This window comes from Ictidomys tridecemlineatus, chromosome 6, assembly GCF_052094955.1.
Source record: "Ictidomys tridecemlineatus isolate mIctTri1 chromosome 6, mIctTri1.hap1, whole genome shotgun sequence".
Lineage (NCBI taxonomy): Eukaryota > Metazoa > Chordata > Mammalia > Rodentia > Sciuridae > Ictidomys > Ictidomys tridecemlineatus.
In genome coordinates this window covers 10,858,916-10,882,404 of record NC_135482.1, presented here as the reverse complement: position 1 = coordinate 10,882,404, position 23,489 = coordinate 10,858,916, and the positions used below count along the sequence as shown (strand labels likewise).

The window sequence follows — 23,489 nt, the reverse complement described above, 5'->3', positions numbered from 1 at the left end:
CCAGGCCCTACCCAGCTCCGCCAGGCCACTCAGTTTCCCGACTGACAACGATCCGTGTTTTATTTTATTTTTCCTTTTCTTTTCAGCAGGCCCCAGGTGAAGCACTAACAAACGTATACAGTGGGTATCAAAATCATTCCCATTTTGCAGATGAGGAAACCCAGGTTCCGAGCGGCTCCGTGACAGTCAGTCAGCACACCAGGGAGCCGTGGAGCAGCCGGCCTGTCCGCCCCCCACCCCTGTGCCTGGGAGAGCAGGGAGCAGCTGTCCTGCCCGACTCTCTGCCCGACTCTTCTCCAGCTTCTGGGCCCCGCGGGGCTCCTGTCCGACTGTCAGGATCCCAGTGGGGAGGACCATGGACTAGGGGAGCGCTAGGGACGGAGGGCGCTCAGGAGCAACAGGGGCCCCCCGGGGCTGAGAACTGGGCTGCTGGCGGGCACTAGGCTTCCTGTCACCAGCTCCCCCCTATGATCCTTAATGACAGAGCCACAGTGGGTCCCCGTGGCAGGGAGGTGGCAGAGCCGGCTCCACATGGCCCTCCGGGAGGCGTGCGCTTCCTCTGGTCTTTATGGGAGCTGCCCTGCTTTCCAGATGGCCCGGAGCCAGGCGTTTCCACACTTGTGACACAGGAAGAAATCACAAGGCCCCCAGAGAAAAGCCAGCCGCAATCTGGGGGCCTGGGGGTGAGCTGGGGGAGAAGCGTGGGTCCGACCCGAGGATGGCCAGGCGGCTGTTCTGGACTTGGGTGGCAGGCTCCAGGATCCCAGGGCCCAGCAGGGAGGAGGTGAGCTCCCTCCTGGGGACTAACTGGGACACACAGCCGCAGGGGACCAAGCGCCGGCTGCTCAGCCTGTGGGTGACATTTCACACACCCTCTCTAGTCCCCCAGCGGCCATTTTACAGGTGGGGAAACTGAGGCCCGGGAGGCTCAGGGACTGGGCCAAGGTCAGAGAGTTGGATACACAGACCTGGCCTGGGATGGCCGGCGGAGTCTCCCACCTGGACCCCCGGGCCCCTGGACCTTCTTCCCATTCAGTGCCGCCTCCTGCGTGGCGCCCCCACGGCCGGCCCAGCTGCAGGGGCAGCTGCACCCTCAGTTTCCAGGCGCAGCGGCTTCTGCACGGGCGTCGGCTGCGCCCGACCTTAGGCTGCTCTGGGAGTGCCCACAGGCTGCGGAGCTGGTGTTGGAGGAGGCTGGACGGCACCGCGTGGCTCCAGGCTGCTGTGGGAGGCTCAGGTTCTGTCCGAGGCCTGGACACCAGGGGGTCAGCGCTGCCCTGTGGGTGGAGTTGGTGGCGTGGTGCTTTCCTGTGGCACCGTCTCCTCACGGTTGGCGCCAAGCTTCTCTTGTCTACAGCCTTCAGGGGGAGCTCGGGGCCGGCCCACGACAAAGAACAGCACACAGAATCCCGCAGCCAGACGGGTGCCATGTGCCTGAGTCCCAGTGGCTAGGGAAACCGAGGCAGGAGGATCCCAAGTTCAAGGCCAGCCTCAGCAACTGAGCGAGGCCCTAAGCAACAAAAAGGGTGGGGCTGGGGCTCAGGGAGGTAGCTCCCCTGGGTTCAATCCTGGTACCCCCCCCCAAAAAAAAAGATGACAGAAAAAAGAAAAGCATAAAGCGTGACCATTTGTCTTTACAGATGGGGACACAGGCCCAGCACACCCCAGCTTGCCCCAGCCACACAGTGGGGACAGAGCTGGAACTGGAACTGAGGCCCCGATTCCTGGCCCACAGCTCTGGCCATTTTTGGGGGCCTTGGGCCTTACCCCTTCTGGCGGGGTGAACCTCCCTCTGCAATGCTCCCTGGGCGCTTGCAGAGACCACCATGAGCACACGGGTGGGCCCTGTGGTCACGCCTGTTTGGGGTCCATTTTCCCAGCAGACCCTGGGTTTGGAGAGCAGGTTCTCTTGTAGGGTCTCTGGACCTTTGCTGTTTTCCAGGGCCTGGCCCAGAGGTGGCACCAGGACGTGGTGGAGGAAGCCAGGCTGGAGGGAGGAGGAGGAGGAAGGGACGAAGGAGGGGCAGGGAGAGGGGCGCCTCCTCCCCAGGACGCCTGTCAGTCAGGGCAGAGTTAGACTCTAGACTGTCTCCCTCTAGTCTGTCCGGGTGTAGCACTGAGGGTCCACAGGGTCACCTGGTTTATAGAATCCCACCTTTCTTGCATTTGATTGACACAACAGAGAAGCCAAGGGCTTGTATTATCCCTCTCTGTAGATAAGAAAATGGGCTCAACAAGGTCCTGTTGTCACTGAGAATAAAGGCCACCCTTCCCAGCCTCCCTTACAGCCCACTGACTCAGTTCTGGCCAATTTCCAGAGGAAGGGGGGTGTCCCTTTTTGTCCTTTCCTCTGCTTGTTAGATTGTGAAGTGATGACTGGACTTGGGCAGCCATCTTGGACCAGGAGGATGAGTCCACATCCTGGGGATCATGGAGCACAAAGCCGGAAGAAGCTTGGGCCTCTGACCCCACAGAGCACCAACCCCTCACCTCCAGAATTCATTTACTTGGGTGTGAGATAAATTCTCTGGTTTAATCCACTTTTACATTGGGGTTTCTGTGACTTTCAGTTAATTACTTCTAATCCTAAGTGATACAGCCTCAGAAAGGTCAGAGCTGTGCCCGGCTCCAGGCTGAGGGACAGGAGGGTCCCCTTGGCCCGAGGAAGAGCTGGCTGCTCACCCACCCACCCATTGACAGGCAGGTACCGGAGGACCGGGTGCGCGCTGAGCTGGGCTGGGGAGGTTTGCCAGGGAGGCGGGGCGCAGGGTCTGGGGTCCAGAGCCCCCTTGTGGGCTGAGCGGCTTCCCGAGGCGGCAGCCCTGTGGGTGGTCACACTGGGGGGGCCTGGAGGCAGGGCGGTGAGCCCTCCAGCCTCCCACAGAGCCCCACGTTCTCCCTGTGGCCTCCCTGCCTCCCTGTTCCAAAGGAGCAAGAACAATCCTCCAGGGACAGCTGCAGCCCGCTGTCTGTCACAGAGGGGGTGGCACACAAAGACCAGGTGTAGAGTGTCTGCCAAGATTGTTCTAGAAGAAAGTCAGAGCCTGGGGTCTTGTACGTTTTCTCCACCAAGGAGCCAGGACCCCAGGAGAGCGGGGGCTCGAGCAGGACCACGGGACTTGTCGGGGTGGGACGAGCTGAGAAGGAGCCAAGGGGCAGAGGGGAACACAAGTGCTCTTCCGAGGCACATTTGATACCAGTCAGTAGCCACCTGGAGGAAGGGAGGGAGGACAGAGGGCTCCTTTCTGGTACTGGGTGGCTCTGGATGGTTCTGCACATCTCTGGTCAAAACCAGAAGGTAGCCGGGCAGAAACAAAGCCAGTGACCTACTGCGGGACCAGCGACGACGACGGGTTGGTCACGGTAGCGCTGTCTCTTATGAAGGGAAAAAGCTTCTTTAGCTCACAGTTTTGAGTGTCCAGTCCAGGCCTGGTGGAGCAAATGGCTAGTGGCCAGCCAGGAAGGGGAGCCTCTGGCCAGGTGCACTGTCCCCTCGGGGGCTGGCCTGCCGGGTCTTGGAGCCTGCAGAGGTTCCGCCTCTTCCCGGCAGCCCCAGCCCGGGGACCAGGCCTCCGACCCACAGGCCTCTGGGGGACACCCAAATCCAAACCGTAGCAGACCATCGCAAAACCCGGGGAAGGGAGGTGGGATCCCCAGGGCTCCGTGGATCTCAGCTCCACGTGGTCACGGCTGAGCAGGACCAACTGCATTCAGCTGGGGTGGAAGGTTCTAGAAGGGCGAGTCGGTTCTCAGCCTGCCCTTCTCTCCATGGGTCCCCTGCTCCTTCAGAGGGTCTGGCCTTCCTCACACAGTGGCAGCTGGACCCTGAGTGCGGGGCCTCTTGGGCCCAGGTCTCGAGCCCCCAGCGTCACCCCCGCCGTGCTCCGTGGGTCCCAGCCAGGTCCCCAGGCTGCTGGGCTGCAGCGGGGAGATGAACCCCCTCTCCAGGGAGGAAGGGCGGCGGACCCTGTCCACAGACAGACCTCTGAGGGAGTGGACGGGACCACGGACCTGGAAGGAAACCAGAGGCCACCCGCAGCCTCCCCGCAGGCCCAGCCCCGTGGAGGCAGAGCCCGGAGCAGGTGCCCGGGGCTGGCGGGGGCTGGCAGGCGGCCCCCTCCACTGGCCCCGCCACTTTCCTCTTCCTCAACAAGCCGTCAGCTGGAGGCCACTAAAAGGAAAGAAAATGCGCCAGGCCACAGTCATCAGCTCCCGGAACATCGGCCGCTATTTCTGGCAGAGCCGCGGCTGCTGGCGCCCCCTGCCCGCCCCGCACTCCCAGATGCGGAGCCCACCACCTTAGGTGGCAGCCACCGCACGCGGGCGCCCGTCGGGAGGGGAGATGGGCTCCTGTGCTCAGCTGCACCTGGGGCAGGGTCAGCTCTGGGGTCAGGGAAGGACAAGTCACTTTCCAAGTGCCCACCGTGGCGTCGGCCCCGCCGCCCCTGCGCTGCTCTGCTTTCTGGCCACTCGGGCGTCGGGACTCCGACTCCTCTTTCTCTCCAGGGCTTTGCCTGTCCCGTTCCCTCTGCTTAAAATGCCTTTCCCTGCCTGGCGAACCCCGGCGCATCCTCCAGTCCCGGCTCTCTCCTTCCGGCTGTGTGCCCCCGGGCAGGGTCACACCCCAGGTACTGTTGTGTTCTGTGTGTGTGGATTGGCTGAGCGACGGAATGAATGGCTCCTGTGGTTCCCAGTTGGCCGAGGAGACCGCTGAGGCTCAGGAGAACTAGCCAGAGACCAGGCGGGGAGGAGGGCCAGAGCCAGGATCCACCCATGAGCGAGGGACGGCCAAGCTTGGGCCCTGCACCCCACTCCTGGCTCTCAAGGGCCAAGGAAGGAGTGGGGGTGGCAGTGAAGCCAGACGGGGAGGCGCAGGCCGGGGTGGGGGCGCCTTGGTGAGTCGGGGTTCCAGTCTCTTGAGTTGGGGTCCCAGGTGCCTGCTCTGGGGCAGCAGCTCCCTGATGAGAATCCCAGAGACTGTGCCAGCTCCCGGGTCCTTGGCACTTTCTGGGGCCAGGGAAGATCCCAGGTCAGAAGCAGGTGTCATCACACCCAGGGAGCTGTGCGGGAGGTGGCTTCTTGTGGCAGAGAGCACGGCTCAGAGTCTGATGGACAAGCCAAGAGCCCAGCCCCACCAAGGGTTGCTGAGTGACCCTGGCCTGGTTCCTTCACCTCTCTGAACTTCTGTCTCCCTGTCTGAAGAATGGGGAGAGTGAGACTCCTGGTAGCACTGCTAAGAGGTCAACTGAGTGGACACAGGTGCATGTCTAGGACGTGACCTGCCTCCCAGCTGGAGCCTGGCCCAGGCAGATGGGTAACATCCGGCTGAAGGCCTCGGTTCCTCCATGTCCATCAGCCCTCCCCAGCCTCAGCTTCTCTCCCCTGCTGGTTTGCTCTGCGTGTCTCCAGGGCTGCTGGGAGAACAAGAGGTGACAGAGGAGGGATGAGCACCTGACATGTCCTGTCCAGAGCGGCCAGGTTAAGGAAATCGTGTTGGCCTTATTTCTCCACCTGACCCCATGTAGTGGTGGTGATTTGGTGGTGGTGGTGGTGATGGAGGTGACGGAGGTGATGATAGTGATGGAGGTGATGGTGGTGATGGAGGTGATGGTGGTGGTGATGATGGTGATGGAGGTGATGATGGTGATGGAGGTGATGGTGGTGGTGATGGAGGTGATGATGGTGATGGAGGTGATGGTGGTGATGGTGGTGGTGGTGGTGGTGATGGAGGTGATGATAGTGATGGAGGTGATGGAGGTGATGGAGGTGATGATAGTGATGGAGGTGATGGTGGTGATGGAGGTGATGGTGGTGGTGATGGTGGTGATGGAGGTGATGATGGTGATGGAGGTGATGGTGGTGGTGATGGTGGTGGTGGAGGTGATGGTGGTGATGGAGGTGATGGTGGTGGTGATGGAGGTGATGATGGTGATGGAGGTGATGGTGGTGATGGTGGTGGTGGTGGTGGTAGTGGTGATGGTGATGGTAATGATGATGGTGGTGATTTTGGTGGTGATGATGGTGGTGATGGTGGTGATGGTGGTGGTGGTGATGGTGGTGGTGGTGATGGGGTGATGATGATGGTGGTGGTGATGATGGTGGTGGTGGTGGTGGTGATGATGGTGGTGGTGGTACTGATGGTGGTGGTGATGGTGGTGATGGTGATGGTGGTGGTGGTGATGGGGTGATGATGATGGTGGTGGTGATGATGGTGGTGGTGGTGGTGGTGATGATGGTGGTGGTGGTACTGATGGTGGTGGTGATGGTGGTGATGGTGATGGTGGTGATGGTGGTGGTGGTGATGGTGGTAATGGAGGTAATGATGGTGATGGTGGTGGTGGTGGTGGTGGTGATGGTGGTGGTGATGATGGTGATGGTGGTGGTGGTGATGGTGGTGATTTTGGTGGTGATGGGGTGATGATGGTGGTGATGGTGGTGGTGGTGATGGGGTGATGATGATGGTGGTGGTAATGATGATGGTGGTGATTTTGGTGGTGATGATGGTGGTGATTTTGGTGGTGATGGGGTGATGATGGTGGTGATGGTGGTGATGGTGGTGGTGATGGGGTGATGATGATGGTGGTGGTGATGGTGGTGGTGATGTGGTGGTGGTGGTAATCATGGTGATGGTGGTGGTGATGGTGGTGATGGTGGTGATGGTGGTGGTGGTGGTGGTGGTGGTGGTAGTGGTGATGGTGATGATGGTGATGGTAATGATGGTGGTGGTAATGATGATGGTGGTGATTTTGGTGGTGATGGTGGTGATGGTGGTGGTGGTGGTGATGGTGGTGGTGGTGGTGGTGGTGGTGGTGGTGGTGGTAGTGGTGATGGTGATGCTGGTGATGGTAATGATGGTGGTGGTAATGATGATGGTGGTGATTTTGGTGGTGATGGTGGTGATGGTGATGGTGGAGATGGTGATGGTGGTGGTGATGGTGGTGATGGTGGTGGTGATGGTGGTGGTGATGATGATGGTGGTAATGGAGGTGATGATGGTGATGGTGGAGATGGTGATGATGGTGGTGATGGTGGAGATGGTGATGGTGGTGGTGGTGATGGGGTGATGATGATGGTGGTGGTGATGGTGGTGGTGATGGTGGTGATGGTGGTAATCGTGGTGATGATGGTGGTGATGGTGATGATGGTGGTGGTGGTGATTGTGGTGGTGATGATGGTGGTGATTTTGGTGGTGGTGGTGGTGGTGATGATGGTGATGGTGGTGGTGGTGATGGTGGTAATGGAGGTGATGATGATGGTGGTGGTGATGGTGGTGATGGTGGTGGTGATGGTGGTGATGATGGTGATGATGGTGATGGAGATGGTGATGATGGTGGTGATGGTGGTGGTGATGGTGGTGATGATGGTGATGGTGGTGGTGATGGTGGTGATGGTGATGATGGTGGTGGTGGTGACGGGTGGAGGAAGGATGGGTGGATGAGAACGGGTGCTCTAGCGTGATCAGGACAGGCCTCAGGACAACAATGGAAGGATGAATTGTTCTAACACCCAGATATTTTTCTACCAGGCTCCACCTCTTATTAGCCACATGAGCTGGGCAACCACTGAACATCTCTGAGCTTTGGTTGTCACCTGTAAATGGGAACAAACCCTGCCCTGCCTGCCTCCCAGGAGGCCCCTGGAGACCCTGGGCTACGCGGCAGCTCTAGCTGGGGCTGGGGCTGCAGCAGCAGGCAGACCTGGCCCAGGTGTCCCACTGCATGGTCCCTCTTGGCCTCACCTTCCTCATCTACAAGCGGACTCGCAATGCCCACCCCCTACACTGGGTGGTGGTCTGTAGAATGTGGTTTCCAAGACCAGCCCGACGTCTGCAGGAAGTGGGGGTACTGCACCCAGCAGCAGGGGATGGCCCTGATGTGGTCGCAAGCCTCTGGATCCGCTGCTGCTTGTCCCGCTGCTGCTTGTCCCGCTGCTGCTCATCTTGATCCAACCTGGTGGAACGCAGGTGAGGTGGTCACACCCTCTTGGTTTTCACCATTTCCTGCGAAACTGTCTCGTGTCTATTTCAAGGGTGAGATGAGGTCACAAAGGGCTTCCCTGTCTGGTTGTACAGGTTGCTTACTGCTCAAGGGCACTCAGCCCAGAAAATTCAGCTCGTGTTCAGCTCAGGCTGTGAGCCCTGATGCGGGGCTGCCTCTTCCTGGGAAGGCACCTTTCTCTAGTTTCCACACACATGGTCTGGAAAGTGCCTGAGTCACCTGGAGGGGGACTCACCCAGCTCAGTCACGAGGGCTCAGATGGGGCCTCAGGGAGCATCTGGCCCAACGTTCTAGTTAAAGAGGAGGACGGAGCCCTGTCCACTCAGCCTGCTGCCCCAAGTGACAAGACAGGGCTGCACCCGTGGCAGGGGATGCCTTCTGCAGGGCAGCTTCAGCTTTGGGAGTGTGGAGGAGGGGCAGCAGGCTTCCCAGAGGCAGCAAAATGAAAACTGGGCATCTACCAGCATCCCAGAGGTGCGAGGCCCCTCAGGTAGAGGCACTGGCTCCAGCAGGGGCCAGCAGGTGTAGCGAGCCTGGGAAACTCAAGGGCTTACAGGCCAGTGTTTCTGGCAGCAGCGTAAGAGGTAAGGAGGAAAAGTGCTGGGATCAGAGGATCAGAGAGGTTAAACCGCTCATTAAGAGCCACACAGCAATCTTCTGGTCTAGCTGGGATTAGACTCAGTCTCCTGATTGAGTTGGGGTTTGTTTAGATCATGAGTCTCATGGGGCAGAGTTGGGGCAGGAGGATACCTGTGCAGGCAGCGAAGACAGAAATGGTCGAATGAGAGGAGGGGTACAGGGTGGCAGCTGTTTTGAATGTGCTCCTGCTGACCTCTGACCTGGAGACACCCATCTTCCCTGCCATTCTGCCCCCAGCGATGTCAGGCCAGGTTCTGAAAGGCCAGGCACTGCCATTCCACTCTGGCCATCTGTTTTCTACACGGACAGGTGTCTGTCCTGTGCCTCAATCGGGTTGGGCTTGCGCAGCTGGTGACCCACTGTCCTCCGCTCAAGTTCAATGCTGAATCAGATGCCCAGGCCTGCCAAGGCCATGGACGCAGTTCATGACTGTCCAGCAGGAAGGAGCACTGTTCCCGGAGTCAGAGCTGGGCTCCGGGTCTCGTCTCTGGTCAGCACATGTTGGTCTTGGTCAAGCCACAAACCACGTTTGTCTGCCAACTAGGAAAGTCAGGCATGGGACCTCACAGGTACTGCACACCCAGGCTCTGGCCAGTGCTTCTCACGCTTCGGCGTGTCCCTGAGTTGGACATCAGATTCCATGGGGAGAGTGGGGCTGAGATTCTGCCTCTTTAATTCCCAGCGGCCGCGTGTTAGGAAGCCACACTGCCGTGCTCCGGCCTCACTCGGACGAGTTTGGAACACGGCGACTCCCAGGCCCAACCGCAGAGCCACGAGCCTGGGCTTTGGTTCTTTGTAGAGCTCCCTGAGGGCCAGGGTTAGGGGCCACTGTTCTGGAGAAGCAGCTGGGAGGGGACAGGACACTGAGCGGAAAAAATGACCTCCGTCCAGTGCAGCCCCTCACTAGCTGCCTGGCTTTACAGCCTCCCCCGGCCTCGGTTTCCCTCGCAGCACGGGGGGCTGTGGGAGGCCCAGCCAGACTCCCCCGCGCCGCTCTGCCCTCCCCTGCCCCTCGTCTCCCAGGGGACAGTGTGCAGCTCTGCTCTGAGCGTGATTCAATAAGTGTCCATTAAAGACGCACGAGGCACAGGACGCCGCCCTTAACGATGTGGGGACTGCAAGATGAATCAGGCTGAGTCTCCCTCCGCCGCGGGGAGCTCACGTGAACCAGGCCGACGAGGACCGTGTCCAGAACGTGAGGCAAGAGGGGACACGGGCTAGAGAGGCACTTTACAGTCTGTCTCCGTCCCCGCAACAGTTCCACCCGGCAGCTGTGGTGACACTCGCTCTACGGCAAAGAAATGAGCCAGGTTTGGTGCCACGGGAGCCCTGAGGAGCATGGGGTCCTGCTGTCAGAGAGGCTAGGAGAAAGTCTGTGGGGAGAAAGGTGAAGGTCGTGCCAATAGGTAGAGATAGAGAACGGGGTGCCCGAGGTAGGGGACGGTGTACACAAACCCGGAGGAGGGCAAGTCCCACTTCTTTAAGGACCTGGCAGTAGTTGGATTTAGCCAGAGTGAAGGCTAGCGCAGGGCACGTGAGAATCAGATCCTGGTTAGAGGCTTCGTGGGCCAGCATAAGGAATTTAGATTTTATTCCTTAAGAAATGGGGAGCCATTGAAAGTTCTTGAGCAGGGGATGGCATTTTTAGGAAAAGGTTTAAGTGGTCCTGGTTTCTGTGGGAGGAGGGGTGGACAGAGAGTCCAATGAGGCAGGCAGCTACAGCAAATTGGTCCTGACAGTGGAGAGGATGGGGACATGGGCACGCGTGTGAGTGTGCTGATGCCACAAGAAGGTTCCCTGGGCACTGGTCCCTTCTGTGCATCTGCTTATTAACTGCACTGGGTGGCTGGAGGGAGAGCGCAGCAGACAGAGGTAGAGGGGCTCTCCCAGGGTCTCTCAGTGCCACGTGCAGCTCCCCTCGCCATGGGGACATGGCCAGTGGAGTGTGTGCTCAGAGGAGGACTCAGCTGAAGCGGTAATGGGTTCTTGGGCCAGTTCACAGCTGGCCACCTGCCACAGTCCCATGATGGGAGCTGGCCCAGTGGCCTGAGTCCTCTTGACCCCAGCTTTCCAGGTGAAGCGTGCCTCCTGGCCTGCCTCCCTGCGCCAAGTTCACAGCCAGCTCAAGGCTCAGAGGCTGTGTGCGTCCAGCTCAGCACAAACCCTCCGGGGCTAGAACCAGTTCCTAGAAGACCAAGACTGGACATGGAAGAGCCCTAGGCCAGGACCCGGCCTCTAGCCAACCTGTGACCTTGGACACATCCCCGCAGCCCCTCTGAGATGTAGACTGGGTGCCGAACAGTCGAGGAGCACAGTAGTGGGCCCGCTGAACACCCAGCCGCCCCACCTCCACTCTCCCCATCTTCCCTGGTCAGCCTCCCCGGAGCGGCTGGAAAGGTGCCAGGACAGGAGGACAGGCAACTTTCTAGGCTCAAAGTCAAGGTCATTTTGGCAGTTTTGTCACTGTGTAGACACAGCAGTATCTTGTTCCTCTTATACTTGACCCAGTCAAGGCCCAGAGACTTCCTGGGACTGGCCCAGGATCAGAAGTGTGGGTGCTCCCAGGTCTCACTGCTGTCATGAGGGGGGAGCCAGGTCCCCAGGTGGGGAGCCAGGTCTCCAGGTGGGGCTAACATGGGCAGACACCCCAGGCTCAGGGTTTAGAGTGAGGAACGCAGAGAACATTCTCTTTGAAGCCTCCTGAACACACGAAGGGGAAAATCTCCGTGGTGCGAACGGCCGGAACGTTTCCCATCTCCCTTTTGACTGAGGGCACGTCTCAGACCTTGGCAGGGCACAGATTCCAGCCAGAATCCAATAACTGTGCTTTGTTTCCACCGAGCTTATTCCACCGGTACCGACTATTTATGGTAAGCCATACTGGTTTCCCATTTAAGGCAGTGATATTAACGTGTCTCTGAAAAATATGTTGGGGGTGGGGGAGAGTGGATCTGGGATTTAAAGAAAATATTAAGTAATAAGTGGTGTCAAGATATGGCACAGTCAGATCCCCTGACGTCTGACCCGTGCAAACCCTTGGCCGTGAAGAGAGGGCTGGGGGTAGCTCAGTGGTCGGGTGCCTGCCTATTAATCACGAGGCTTGGATTCGATCCCCAACACGGGGGTGGGGGAAGGGTGGGGGATATGGCGAGAGAGGTGCTGCCCAGGGGCGCATGGGTCCCCCGCAGGGCTCTGGGTACAGCGCTCTCAGACCCGCACAGGCGCAGACTTCCCATTCAGTCGCGCTAGGTCAAGGTGACTCCTGGGCGCCCCCACCCCGCCCCCGAGATTGCACGTGCGCGGCCCATGTGCCAGTCCACGGGGTGCAGCTGGCATTGCGACCTCAAGAAAGAGGCAACGGCTCGGGGCGGGCAGATGGGTCATTTGGGAGGGTCTTGGGGGTTCCGTGGCGGGGGGGGGGAGCGCCCCGGAGCCCCCTAGGCGCGGTCCGCTGAGGACCCAGCCGGTCACCTGCGGCCGGGGCAGGCCAGCGGGCGAGTGCGTGCGCAGACGTCAGCCTCCGAGGCTCGTGCGGCGCCGCTTTCCGGTCACGGTGCGCGCGCCAGAACCTCGGCCGTCCCCGCGGCCCCGGCCCCACGCGCCTGGGCACGCGGAACCAGCCGACTGCGGCGCCCCTGCGGGCGCGGGCGGGCCGGGGGCGGAGCCGGGCCGGCGGACCTCTGCCCATTGGCCGGAGCGGCGGGGGCGGGGCTCGGGGGCGGGGCTCGGGGGCGGGGCTGGCAGAGGAGGGGCCCGCGGGCGCAGGCGGCTGGACCCGTCGCTCGCGGGCTGCTGGGCAGGTGGGCGCCGCGCGGCCGGGCCACTAGTGACGCTCGCCCGGCCGGAGAGGGCGCGGGTGCCGCTATCGGGAGCTGGGGCTCCGAGCACTCTGGGGAGGGACCCGCAGCTTCGCTCTGAGGGGGAAAGGGGGGCGTTCTCCAGCCGGAGAGGGGCGGAGCGAGGAGCCGAGCCCGCAGAAAGTTCTCCTCCTCTGGGGGAAAAGGAGGCGAGCAGGGAGGCGGCGCCGGCTCCGGCTAACTTGGAGCGCGGAACCTTGGGGCGGCGTTCAAGGCCTCCTCCCACACGCTCGCGGAGCCGAGCGCCCCGCTCCTCCTCCGGCGGCTGGCGTCGCCTGGCAAGGAGAAGGGAGCCGGGGCTCGAGCCGGGCAGAGCTGCAGGCTGCGGGCTGAGGAGGAGGCCGCGGCGAGCCGGCAGCGCCTCTGTCCCCACCCGGGAGACCCCCTGGGCAGGAGAAGGTAGCGTAGGCGACCAAGGCGGGCTAGCCAGCCTGGGACGCGCACCCACGCACACACCCATAGTCACCCAGAGGGATCCGAGTCTCCGGGGGGCCGCTCCTGAAGACCGGAGTCGTCCCTTCATCCCTCCCCCAACCCCGGAGCCCCAGGCCGGGACCCCGGATCCGACGTCCCCAAGCCTCCGGTCACCTGGCTCAGCAGGAGGCCCCCGGGTCAGGGCACGGCAGGGCCGGCCACGGCGAGCCGGAGCCCGCCCAGTGCCCGGACCCCGCTGAGCCCTCGGAGCCCATCCATGGGGCCCCGGCTCCGCTCGCCTCCTCGGCCGGCCGCGCCCAGCCCGGCGCCCCGAGCCACGCAGAGGAGGATCCCTGCGCAGTGACCCGGGAGCCGCCGCGGACGCTGGGAGGCTCGGCGGCTGGAGCGGCAGGCGGTTCTCCGCACCTCCAGGCGCTTCCAGGCAGCCCTCCGAGCCGTTCCAGAGGCCCGGCGGCCCGCCCTTCCCAGGTAGGAGACAAACACCCCACCAGAGCTGGGGTGCTGGGTGAAGTGGGGCAGCTGAGAAGATCCAGAAGCCGTCAAGGCCAGGGAAACTTGACGCGGCTTTTGCACCTAGTGTGTGCCCTCACCATCTGGCAACTTTGCCTGTCTAGAGAGAGAATTAAACACGGGAGCACCTCGTCTGTGTCAACCTGGGCGCTAGACTTTTGACTTATCCCAGGAAAGAGATTTACTGAGCTTCTACTATGTGTTGGGTTTAGTGCTAGGGGCCTTCCGTGTAAGAGATGGAGAATCATAGGCCGTTTAAGCGGGGAAGCTTCTTGCTCAGGGCGGAGGGCGCTGCCTTCCCAAACACTCCTGCTCGGAGCTGCGGCCTCTTTATACCTAGATGGAGGGGGAGCTGGGGTAAAAGGGTGGGTGGCTTCCCCTGCCCTGGCAAGGACCTCCCGTGAGGAAGGAAGGTCCTGGGCCCCTTGCTCATACAGTCCCCTGAGCTGCTAAGAGTGAGCCCGGGAAGGGCTTCCTGTACTTGCTGGCTCCAGGACCCCTCCCAGAGCTCTAGGGACTTGTCGCCTCCCTCTTTGCCTCCAGCCCTGGGAGGAGGATGGAGGATGTTGGCCAGGACCTCTGAAAGATGGGAGGTCAGGCTGGGAAGGGACGGCCAGCTCAGGGGCTCTTGATTCGGGTCTCCCCTAGCATCAGAGGGACAAGATGGGGTCCCTGCTAGTCCTCTGCCGGCACCTCCAGTTCCATCGGACCTAGCTGCTCCAGGTAGCCCCACGTTTCCAAGAGAAAATGTCTCAAAGACTGCTGCGTCCAGGGTCAGCAGCAGCCTCTTGACCTCCCACTGGACCTTGGTCCATGCTAGGTGTGTCTGCACCATCCCATTTAACAGTGCAACCTGGGCGGCAGGTGTGGGCAGCGAGAGGCCGGGCTGGTCTGCTGGGAGCTCTCGCCTGTGTGCTCTCTGCGTCCAGAGCTGCCCAGGACAGGGAGATTGGCTTTGCAAAGTCCGCAGGACCCTGGAGGTAGGGCATGGAGGCCAGTGACTGACGTGTGTCCAGAGGCTGGGGTGCACCCTAATGGAGGGGCTGGAGCAGTGGTGGGCAGGACGGGACAAGCCCCCCGGGGACCACACGGGGGAGGGGCACACCCAGACTCATCCTGCTGTCATTGCCTGTCTGACCTGTCCGTCTTCCAGGCAGGCCCTGGGGGACAGAGGCAAGGCAGAAGGGGAACCCAAGATGCCCCTCTGGGAGCTGACTTGCAGAGTTTGCAGGAGAGTCCTGGGTAGTGACTGCCCCCAGCTGCCTGGAGGGACAGAGAGAATAAGGATAAAATGTGCCTGGGGTCTGTTGTGCCTGTTGCCAACTGAGGCTTCACTGAGTCAGACTCCGCTTAGCAAAAGACTCCGCTGTTGGCCGAGGGGTGCGTTTTCACAGTGCCAAGCGCCCAGGCTTTGGAGCCTAAAAGCCTGCTCTCAGCCCAGCCCAGCCAGTCATCTGCTGTGTGACCCAGGGCAAGTGACTCAACCTCTCTGAGCATCAGTGTCCCCATCAGTCAAGTGGCCCAAGGGGAGCCCTCCTCTTGGACTGTTGTGAAGTCGTGGGAATTAGGCACATGCCTGGTGCGAGAGGTGCCTGCTGGTCAGCTGCACCCCGTCTCTGCTCCTGTTCCAGGGACATTCTGCCTCCCAGCTGCCCTCAGAATGGCCCTGTGGGGACTCAGCAGTCAGTGCCCACATCCAGGTGTTCTGTTCAGTCTCTGGGCCTCCAAGGTTGGACACCAGACTCTCAAAAGGCCCCCAAACTCTGAGCCCTGCCTGCTCCTCCCTGTGGGGTCTGCCTGGCTGAGGGCAGAGGCTGCCGGCCACAGGTCCCCGCAGCGCTCCCCCGCGCCTGGGGAGGCGGAGGGAGGCTGTGGGGGCGGAGGGAGGCCTGTCACCTGGCCTCCAGGTGCCTGGAGCATCACCGCCCCACGTGGCTGGGGCCATGTGAAGGCGCTGGTTCCCAGGGAAGAAAGCCTCTGGTTACCTTCCCCCCTGTCTGCCGCTCTGACCGGCTCCCCTTCCCACATCCCGCCTCTGTCTCCGGCCCCTGCTGCCTCCTCTCACGCTCCAGTTCATTCAGTCCTTGGTGACACCCCCACTGCCCGGCTGTCCCATCTGGAGCTGTCCCGTCTAGGGCTCTGGGCTGAGGCTGGGCCAAGGCAGTGATGGACAGGACCTGTCCCTGGGGCTGCTGGCCCCTTCCTCTCTTCTGCCCAGACCCAGGTGACCACCAGCAGAGTTAGGCTCCCTGCAGGGCACTTGGGGAGGGGGCTTCCTGAGGTGGGGCCTCCCCTTCTGCTTGGAGGAGCTCAGCCAGCTCCACGGAGCCGGAGCGGGTCCTGCTGCCTGCCCCAGCTCCTCAGCGTCCAGCCAGGCTGGGGTCCAGGGCGAGGGAGAGGTCCCCGGGGCGGGGCTTGGGGGGAGACCACAGGGGTCCTTCCTTATGGGCTGGGGTTAGTCATGGCCGTAGGCACTGGTGTGAGGGAGAGGCTGTGGGGGTCCGGGCTTGGCCTGTCCGCCCAGGCCCCTCATTAACCCGGGGGTGCATCACATAGTCTTGTGATCACGGGGCCCTTATCTGTAAAGTGGGGGAGAGAGGCGGTGCCTGGGGTCCAGTCCCCCTCTGCTGGTCACTGGCTGAACAAGTGTGATCAAGTGACTTAACCTCTCTGTGCCTCTGTTTTCTCGCCACTCACCTTCTGGTGGTACCGAAAGGATGAGCTGGTGACTATGTGTGCAGCCTCAGAACACTGACAGTGCTGAATGCAAAATCAATGTCAGCTGTCATCACGGCTCTAAACTTAGCCCCGTCCTTGGCACAGCCTGGGCTCGGCTGGTGGACCGTCATTGTGGCTGCAGGCCGGGGGCCGGGGCCAAGCTCGCCTATTGTGGGCATCTCTGCGGTTCATGTGTTGAGGTCGCTGGCAGCTGGGAGTTGGCCGTGAGGGGAGTGTGCACCCCTGGAGTTGACGAACGCCACCAGCCAGGGCTCTAAAGTAAATAAATGAATCAAACAGAGCTTTCTCGAGGTGTCTTGAGGATGGTCACTGCTCAGGGGCTCTCGGCCCGGCTGCGAGGTGTGGACACCTGCCAGGGACTCACTCCCAGGAGGGCTCGCCATTGCCAGGGGCAGGTGGCCTTTCATAGACAGGAAATGATGGCGATTACCTTGGGGTTCCTGGGTGAGGCTGGGGCTGCTGACGGGGCACCCAGGGGCGCCGGCCACAGCTGAGCACACAGAGCCCTTTGTTGAGGTGAGGCGGCGCCTTCCTTGCGCAGGGAGCTGCACAGCTGCCCTTTCTCTGGCATGTGGCCCTCACTCACTGGCCACCCAGCCGGGAGCCTCAGGTGGCGCCCCGCCTTGCAGAGGCCAGGGTGTTGCTGCCCCAGTAGGTCAGTGCCCTGGGCAGTTCTGGATTGGAGAGCTCCCTAGAGGGGAGGGAGCCCTGTGGGACGGGAGGCATTTGAAGGGGGCCCTGCAGGGAGAGGGGGAGGGTAACTGGGGGAGGGACTAGTGAAGCAGAGGGTGGGGTCCGGGGTCCTGGGGGAATTCTGGTGGAGCTGTCAGAGGAAGAGAGGGCCAAGGGAGGTGGGCTGGGCCGGGTGGGCCTCTGGGGCTGGCTGCTTGCTTGTCTCCACTTGGGGTTCAGTTTGGATCTGTTTTAGCTTTTCCCATGAGGCCAAGAGGCTCGGGTGGCCCCGGGGAGGTGTGGGGGAAGGTCCAGTTGTCCCTGGGCCGTTCCCCCACCCGGGCCTCTGGGTCTCCCCAAGGCAAGCGAACTCCCTGGGCTGGGAGGTGAGAAACGGGCAGGAAGCAGAGAGGAGGCTGGTGGCCCGGGTGGGGAGGCTGGAAGTGAGGGTGGGCGAGGAGGCTGGGGCACTGGGGTGGGGGCCGCCTTGGGCACACCAAGCTCAGGCCCGAGGGGAGTCCTCCCCTCCCCGTAGCCTTTCCCTCCTTCTGGGCCACAGCACCCTTAGATGCATGCGAGGACCCTCTGGATCAAGCCCCAGGACCAGGGGCTCTGGAGAGGCCGGGGACAGAAGGCCTGGTTCCAACTGTGCTTAGCTTTTCTGAGGTCCAGGCCTGTGCCAAACCCTCCGCAGACTGCCGCTGGCGGGGAGGTGGGGCTTCACATCCTGTGCTGTCCTCAGACAGGGGCTGCGTGGACAGAGGGTGACCGAGTGGGCGAGCGGCTGGACGGGGGTAAAGAACGCCAGGACGCAGATGCAGGTGGCGCGGGTGCAATTTTGCAGACAGAAAACTGAGACCCGGGCGGGGGCGCGGGTGAGGGAGGCCTGGGCCCACGACCAGGGGGCAGGGCTGGGCCCTGGCCTCCTGACGCCTGCCCCTCGCTTTGCCACAGCCCCGAGCCATGATGAAGACCTTGTCCAGTGGGAACTGCACGCTGAGCGTGCCCGCCAAGAACTCCTACCGCATGGTGGTGCTGGGCGCCTCCAGGGTGGGCAAGAGCTCCATCGTCTCCCGCTTCCTCAACGGCCGCTTCGAGGACCAGTACACCCCCACCATCGAGGACTTCCACCGCAAGGTCTACAACATCCGCGGCGACATGTACCAGCTGGACATCCTGGATACCTCTGGCAACCACCCCTTCCCCGCCATGCGGAGGCTGTCCATCCTCACAGGTGAGACCGCGGGTGGGGCAGCGCCATGCCGGGAGCCGCCTGGACTGGGAATCTTCCTGTCCAGGGGACAGAGCTGTGTCAAGCTGCCACCTCCCCACTCAGGGAGTAGACCCGGCAGAGCCTTGGGGACCACATCTGGGCTCAGGTTCCTGACCTTTCAGGCCTTTGCCACTTCTCCAGGGGTCAGGGCAGGACCCAGGCAGCGGTCAGGCAAGAGGAAGGGACCCTGTAGTAACAACCACTCATGGGAGCCGTGGGCAGGGCGTTCATTTAATCCTCGCAGCTAAATTCCAGACAAGCGCTTGCCTCCGCTCACAGGGGGAAATAAGGCTGAGAGATTAAGTGACTTGCTCCAGGTGGCCAGCGCTGGTATGGCTGGGCTCTCCTTTACCACCAAGGGACGGAGGTGCAGGGGGAGCTCCTGCAGATGTCCCCCTGGCCAACACATCAAGCAGCTGAGAGGCAGGTCCAAAGGCAGCCTGGGGCCCAGTCCTGGTTCCACTGCTTCCTGGTTTTGGCCTGTGGGGCAAGTGACTTTAACTCCCTGTGCCTCTGTTTTCTCTTCTGGAAACTGGGATCACGTGCACACCCGGCTCAAAGGTCCCGTGAGAATTAAATGAGTTAACCACGTGTAAAGTGCTGGGTGAGCAGACATTAATGCTCAATAAATGCTGGGCTTTAAAATTGAGTCGATGTTCCTAGTGTGCCCAATTCGGTTACACTGTCATGTTCCACCGTGTCCCTCCCCTGCTGGGCAGAGGGGAGGGTGTGAGCAAGGACTCCAGGTAGCACTGAAATAGCATTACAACTGAGAGCCTGCTGCTCGGGGAGCCATGCCCTGCCCACCTCTTTCCACACCTGACCAGGACGGAGGCTCATAGGTGACCCAAGGTGAGTGCCCCGGACATGTGGCTTCCTCCTCCAGGCCTCCTTGCTGATCCTCTGACCTAGATTGCTCCCAGACCCCACCTCACCCATATTCTAGAGAGGGAGCATGTAGACAGGGGCCCTGGGTGGACCTGGGTTCAGATCCTGGCTCGGCCTCTTGATTGGCAGATAGATGTGTGGCCTTCTGGAGTCTCAGCCTCATGCAGGCATGACCTTAGTCCCCTGTGTGACCGTGAGGATAGAAAGAAGGCACAGGGGCCTCCTCCAGCCCAGCGGGTGTCACTGGTGTCTGCTTTTCCAGTCTTGGGGAGGGCTCTGGGACGGGTATCACAGGGCAGGTGCGGGGAGACTCAGGGAAGGACCGAGTGTGTTTTCAAAGTGAGTTTCCAGTTTCACAGACGCACCTCCATCCCACACTACAGAGAGGACGGGGCCCAGGACCCAGTCCCCATCAGGCCGCTGCGTCCCCCCGTGGCTGCCCCTTCAGTCTAGGGTGACTCCTCCAGGCCCTCTATGAGCACATTGGCATTCAGATGCGTGTCCCTGCGGCCGCGAGCGCCCTGGTCTGTCTGCGCTGTGCGGGCGCAGGCGCTCTGAGCACATCTGCTGCGGTGCTTTGTTCCCTCTCCAGCCGGTGCCTCGTTTTCTGACCTGGGGCTGGTGTGCAGGGAATTCTGGAAGCCATTAAGCCGGCTCTCTCTCCAGCTGCCGCCTGGCCGGGCTTTTGGTCCGTGTCGAGTTTAAAAATGTCAGGCTGCCGCGTCCTCCAGGGCTGAGATGTGCCTGATGGGCAGAAGCGGTGGGCGGGCTGGGGCTGCCTTGCTGGTGCCATTCAAAACAGCGAGGTCCTTCACAGGCCCCTCCTGGGCCCAGCCAGCCTTGCGGCCAGCACTGAGTGCAGGCCCCGGCTGGGATGGAGTCCCATGCCCCTGATCCCCCTGTTCAGAGCACACCGCAGCCAGACGCTGTTCTGAACTTGACATGCTCGATTATGGGGGACCAGTGGGCCCTGGGCCCAGAGGGAGAAGGTGGTGGTTCTGCCAGAAGCTGGGCTTGTCCATCTCCTCCCGAAGATACGTCCCAGGGCCACCTCCTGTTCCCTCGCCTGTGAGACAGGGACTCTGAGTCTAAGCGAAAGTGAGAAGAAGCCTGGAGAATGAGTTGGTGACCGTCATAGGAACTGTGACCTGGGCAGGAGCGTGGAGGTGCTGGCCACACGCTTGCCGCCCCTTCCCGCTTCCAGTCACTGTTCAGAGTCATTGTTTTAAGTGATGCTGAGAGCTGTAATGGAGGAAGCAAGGGCCTTGGAGGTAACGTTCACCTGCTCATTTCATGATTTATTCAACAAGAGGGAGCACCTACTGTGTGCCAGGCGTGGGCCAGACGAGGACAGAATCGGGTTGCAATCCTGGCTTGGCATTTAAGCTGTGTGACCTTGGACAGGTTGCTTGCCCTTTGTGAGTTTGGTTTGCTCACCTGTAACAGGAAAGTAATGAAATCTCCCTCACGGAGGTGCTGCGGGGAGTTAGGGAGCAGCCAACAGGGAGCTCAAAGAGCTGCCTGTCCTTGTCATCACTGACATTCGAGAAGGCTGAGTGCGTGCCACCTGCATTCATCATCTCCAGGAACTCTCAAGATAACCCAGTAGGCTGTCCAGACAAGAAACTGAGCTGGAGAGTCGCAGGCCACACCAGGCCAGGTGTAAGCAGAGGAGGAGCATGCGCACCTGGGGCCCTTGGTGCCAGCATCTGGACCTTAACTATGGCCACGGGTGTTTGCTGAGCTCCTGCTGCGTGTCCCCGGGACATGCACCGAGCAGGACAGGCAGGACTCGACTCTCCTGAAATCTGAGAGCATCCTTGGAAATTGCTAACACTCTACAGTCCCCTCAAGTCCTCAGGTCCCCTGCCCCCAGCCCTGCAGTCGCATTCAGATGGGGAGATTAACAGCAGCTACCCCAGAGCCGCGGGGGTTCCCTCACTCTCCCGGGTTGTAGGCAGCAGCTGCTGCGGGGGAGCGGCTGGCGAGCGGCTGGGAGGGCAGTGCGTGCTGACGCCTCGCTCTCTCCCGCAGGCGATGTCTTCATCCTGGTCTTCAGCCTGGACAACCGGGAGTCCTTCGACGAGGTCAAGCGCCTCCAAAAGCAGATCCTGGAGGTCAAGTCCTGCCTGAAGAATAAGACCAAGGAGGCGGCCGAGCTGCCCATGGTCATCTGCGGCAACAAGAACGACCACAGCGAGCTGTGCCGCCAGGTGCCCGCCACCGAGGCCGAGCTGCTGGTGTCGGGCGACGAGAACTGTGCCTACTTCGAGGTGTCGGCCAAGAAGAACACCAACGTCGACGAGATGTTCTATGTGCTCTTCAGCATGGCCAAGCTGCCCCACGAGATGAGCCCCGCGCTGCACCGCAAGATCTCGGTGCAGCACGGCGACGCCTTCCACCCCCGGCCCTTCTGCATGCGCCGTGTCAAGGACACGGGCGCCTACGGCATGGTGTCGCCCTTCGCCCGCCGCCCCAGCGTCAACAGCGACCTCAAGTACATCAAGGCCAAGGTCCTTCGGGAGGGCCAGGCCCGGGAGAGGGACAAGTGCACCATCCAGTGAGAGGGAGGGACCCTGGGGAGGGGCACGGGCAGTGCCTTAAGGGAGGTGACCCCAGACGCCCGCTGCGGTGTCCCCAAGAGCTCAGCAGCATTGTGTTCAAAGACCTTTGGCACCAGCCCGAGGCCCCAAGCGCCCGGCCCTGAGCATTCTGCCCTCGCCACTTCCCTCTTGTCCTCTTGTCCATGGCTTCCCCGGACTTCGGCTGCTCGGTGGGAAGACCGAAGTATCCCTGGGGACAGGGGCAAACCAGGAGCTGTCAGGACCGATGCGGGCCGAGTTGGAGCCTTCCAGTCGCTGGGTTGTCTTCCGACAAGCTGATGCTAGAGGTCGGGAGCCTCCGAGGACAAGTTGCAGACTGAGAGCCCGACAGCTGGACAGGAGCGGCCTCGGGCGGAGAGACCCTGGCGGCCATGTCCACCCACCTGCTGCTGCCTGTGGAGCCAGTGTGGGGGGGGAGGGGGCGGCGCTCCCACCAAGCCACGTCCTCCCAGGCCACGCCCACCATGCCCTCCTAGGCCACACCCACCAGCCATCCCGGGCCACGCCCTCCCAGGTCACGCCCACATGGGCCACGCCCTCCGGGGCTGCAGCCCCCCACCCCCCCCCCCCCCCCCCCCCCCCCCCCGCGGCTTCCCTTTGCAGCTTGTGCTGTTAGTGGTAGACAGGGAAGCCTCGCCACCTGTCCTTGCCCGGGGGCCCCAACTTCAGATTCCCTGCCGCCTCTGGGGACACCTTCCTCTCTTGCTCCCCGACAGGGTCCCGTGGTTTGTCTGCATCTAACCATTGGCCTGTAAGGGAGCGCCGTTCCCTTGCAGGCCTCTGGGCAGACGGCGGCCACTGAGACTGGAGGAGGGAAAGGTGACAGTGGCCCAGGCCCGCCCTGCCTCCCAGCTAGATCAGGGCAGAGCTCTGTCGCAGGGAGCGGGCTGTCCCTCTACTCTGTTCATTCCTGTAGCATTTACTGAGCACCTACTGAGTGCTAGGAAACAGAGAGGGTGAGGGGCTCACATCCCCAGCTCTGGCCTCTGTCCACCTCCATGCCTCAAAAGGAGGGGCAGCTGAGGTCAGAGCAGAGCCTGGGAGGAGGCAGGAGAAAGGCTCCTGTGGGCCTCTCCTGGTGCCCAGGCCACAGGTCTGACTGGGAGCCCCAGGGCACTAACCACTGAGCAGCCCCCCCCCAGCCCTTTTTATTTTTTTATTTAAGAGAAAGGGTCTCACTAAGTTGCTTAGGGCCTCGCTAAGTTGCTGAGGCTGGCTTTGAACTTGAGATCCTCCTGCCTCAGCCTCCCGAGTCACTGGGATTATGGACAGGCACCACCAGGCCCAGCTGTCAAGGGATACAGTTTATGTTCTAATCTCCTGAAAAATATTGAAGTTTAAGGTCACAGGAAACCACAATAGTCACTGAGTGAGCTTTTGGAGGCCCAGGAAGGTAAGCCCCATCCATGCCAGGTCACCCAGTCAAAGTGGCAGGAGCAGGGTAGCTCTGGGCCTTTTGCCCACACTGTGGTGTGCCCCTCGCCCGATGCTTCTTCAGGGATCTGGGGCGTCTGACCCCTGTTGCCCCAGGAGGTCCCTGTGGGCAGAGTGGACATGTTCCCACAGGTGAATGCAGACGCCCCGGCCCCGGCTCCGCACACCTGGCCCCCGCCTGCGTCTTGCCCCCCCGCCATCAGTGCAGCAGCTCTACCCCCGCTCTGTCTCCTGGCTGTCCACCCTCCCAGTCAGAACCCTCGGAGCAGACCGCCCACCTGTCCACAGGCGCGTGGGGCCTGGTCTCACCCTGTCACCCCCACTGTCCCGGATCTCTGCGTTCACTATCAATTAAAGTGGATTTGTTACGAAGCCGTGGCCTTGCGTTTCCTGTGCTTAAAGAGGAGGTGGCCTGACCCCACCGACGCCAGCCCCTTCCTCC

At 61.5% G+C, this 23,489-nt stretch overlaps 1 protein-coding gene across 3 annotated transcripts; it reads left to right on the top strand.

Moving 5' to 3' along the window:
* Positions 1 to 11,482: 11,482 nt before the first annotated feature.
* Positions 11,483 to 23,419, top strand: Rasd2 (RASD family member 2). Of its 3 annotated transcripts, none has more exons than XM_078052852.1 (3): positions 11,483 to 11,506; positions 17,804 to 18,083; positions 21,045 to 23,419. In XM_078052852.1, exons 1-3 carry the CDS (start codon positions 11,504 to 11,506, stop codon positions 21,572 to 21,574), a joined length of 813 nt encoding a protein of 270 aa, XP_077908978.1. In that variant the 5' UTR covers positions 11,483 to 11,503; the 3' UTR covers positions 21,575 to 23,419. The 3 variants fall into 3 exon arrangements, with proteins under 3 accessions (XP_077908978.1, XP_077908979.1, XP_005322362.1); XM_078052853.1 differs by lacking the exon at positions 11,483 to 11,506 and adding an exon at positions 12,396 to 12,436; XM_005322305.4 differs by lacking the exon at positions 11,483 to 11,506 and adding an exon at positions 12,965 to 13,396.
* The last annotated feature ends 70 nt before the right edge of the window (positions 23,420 to 23,489 follow it).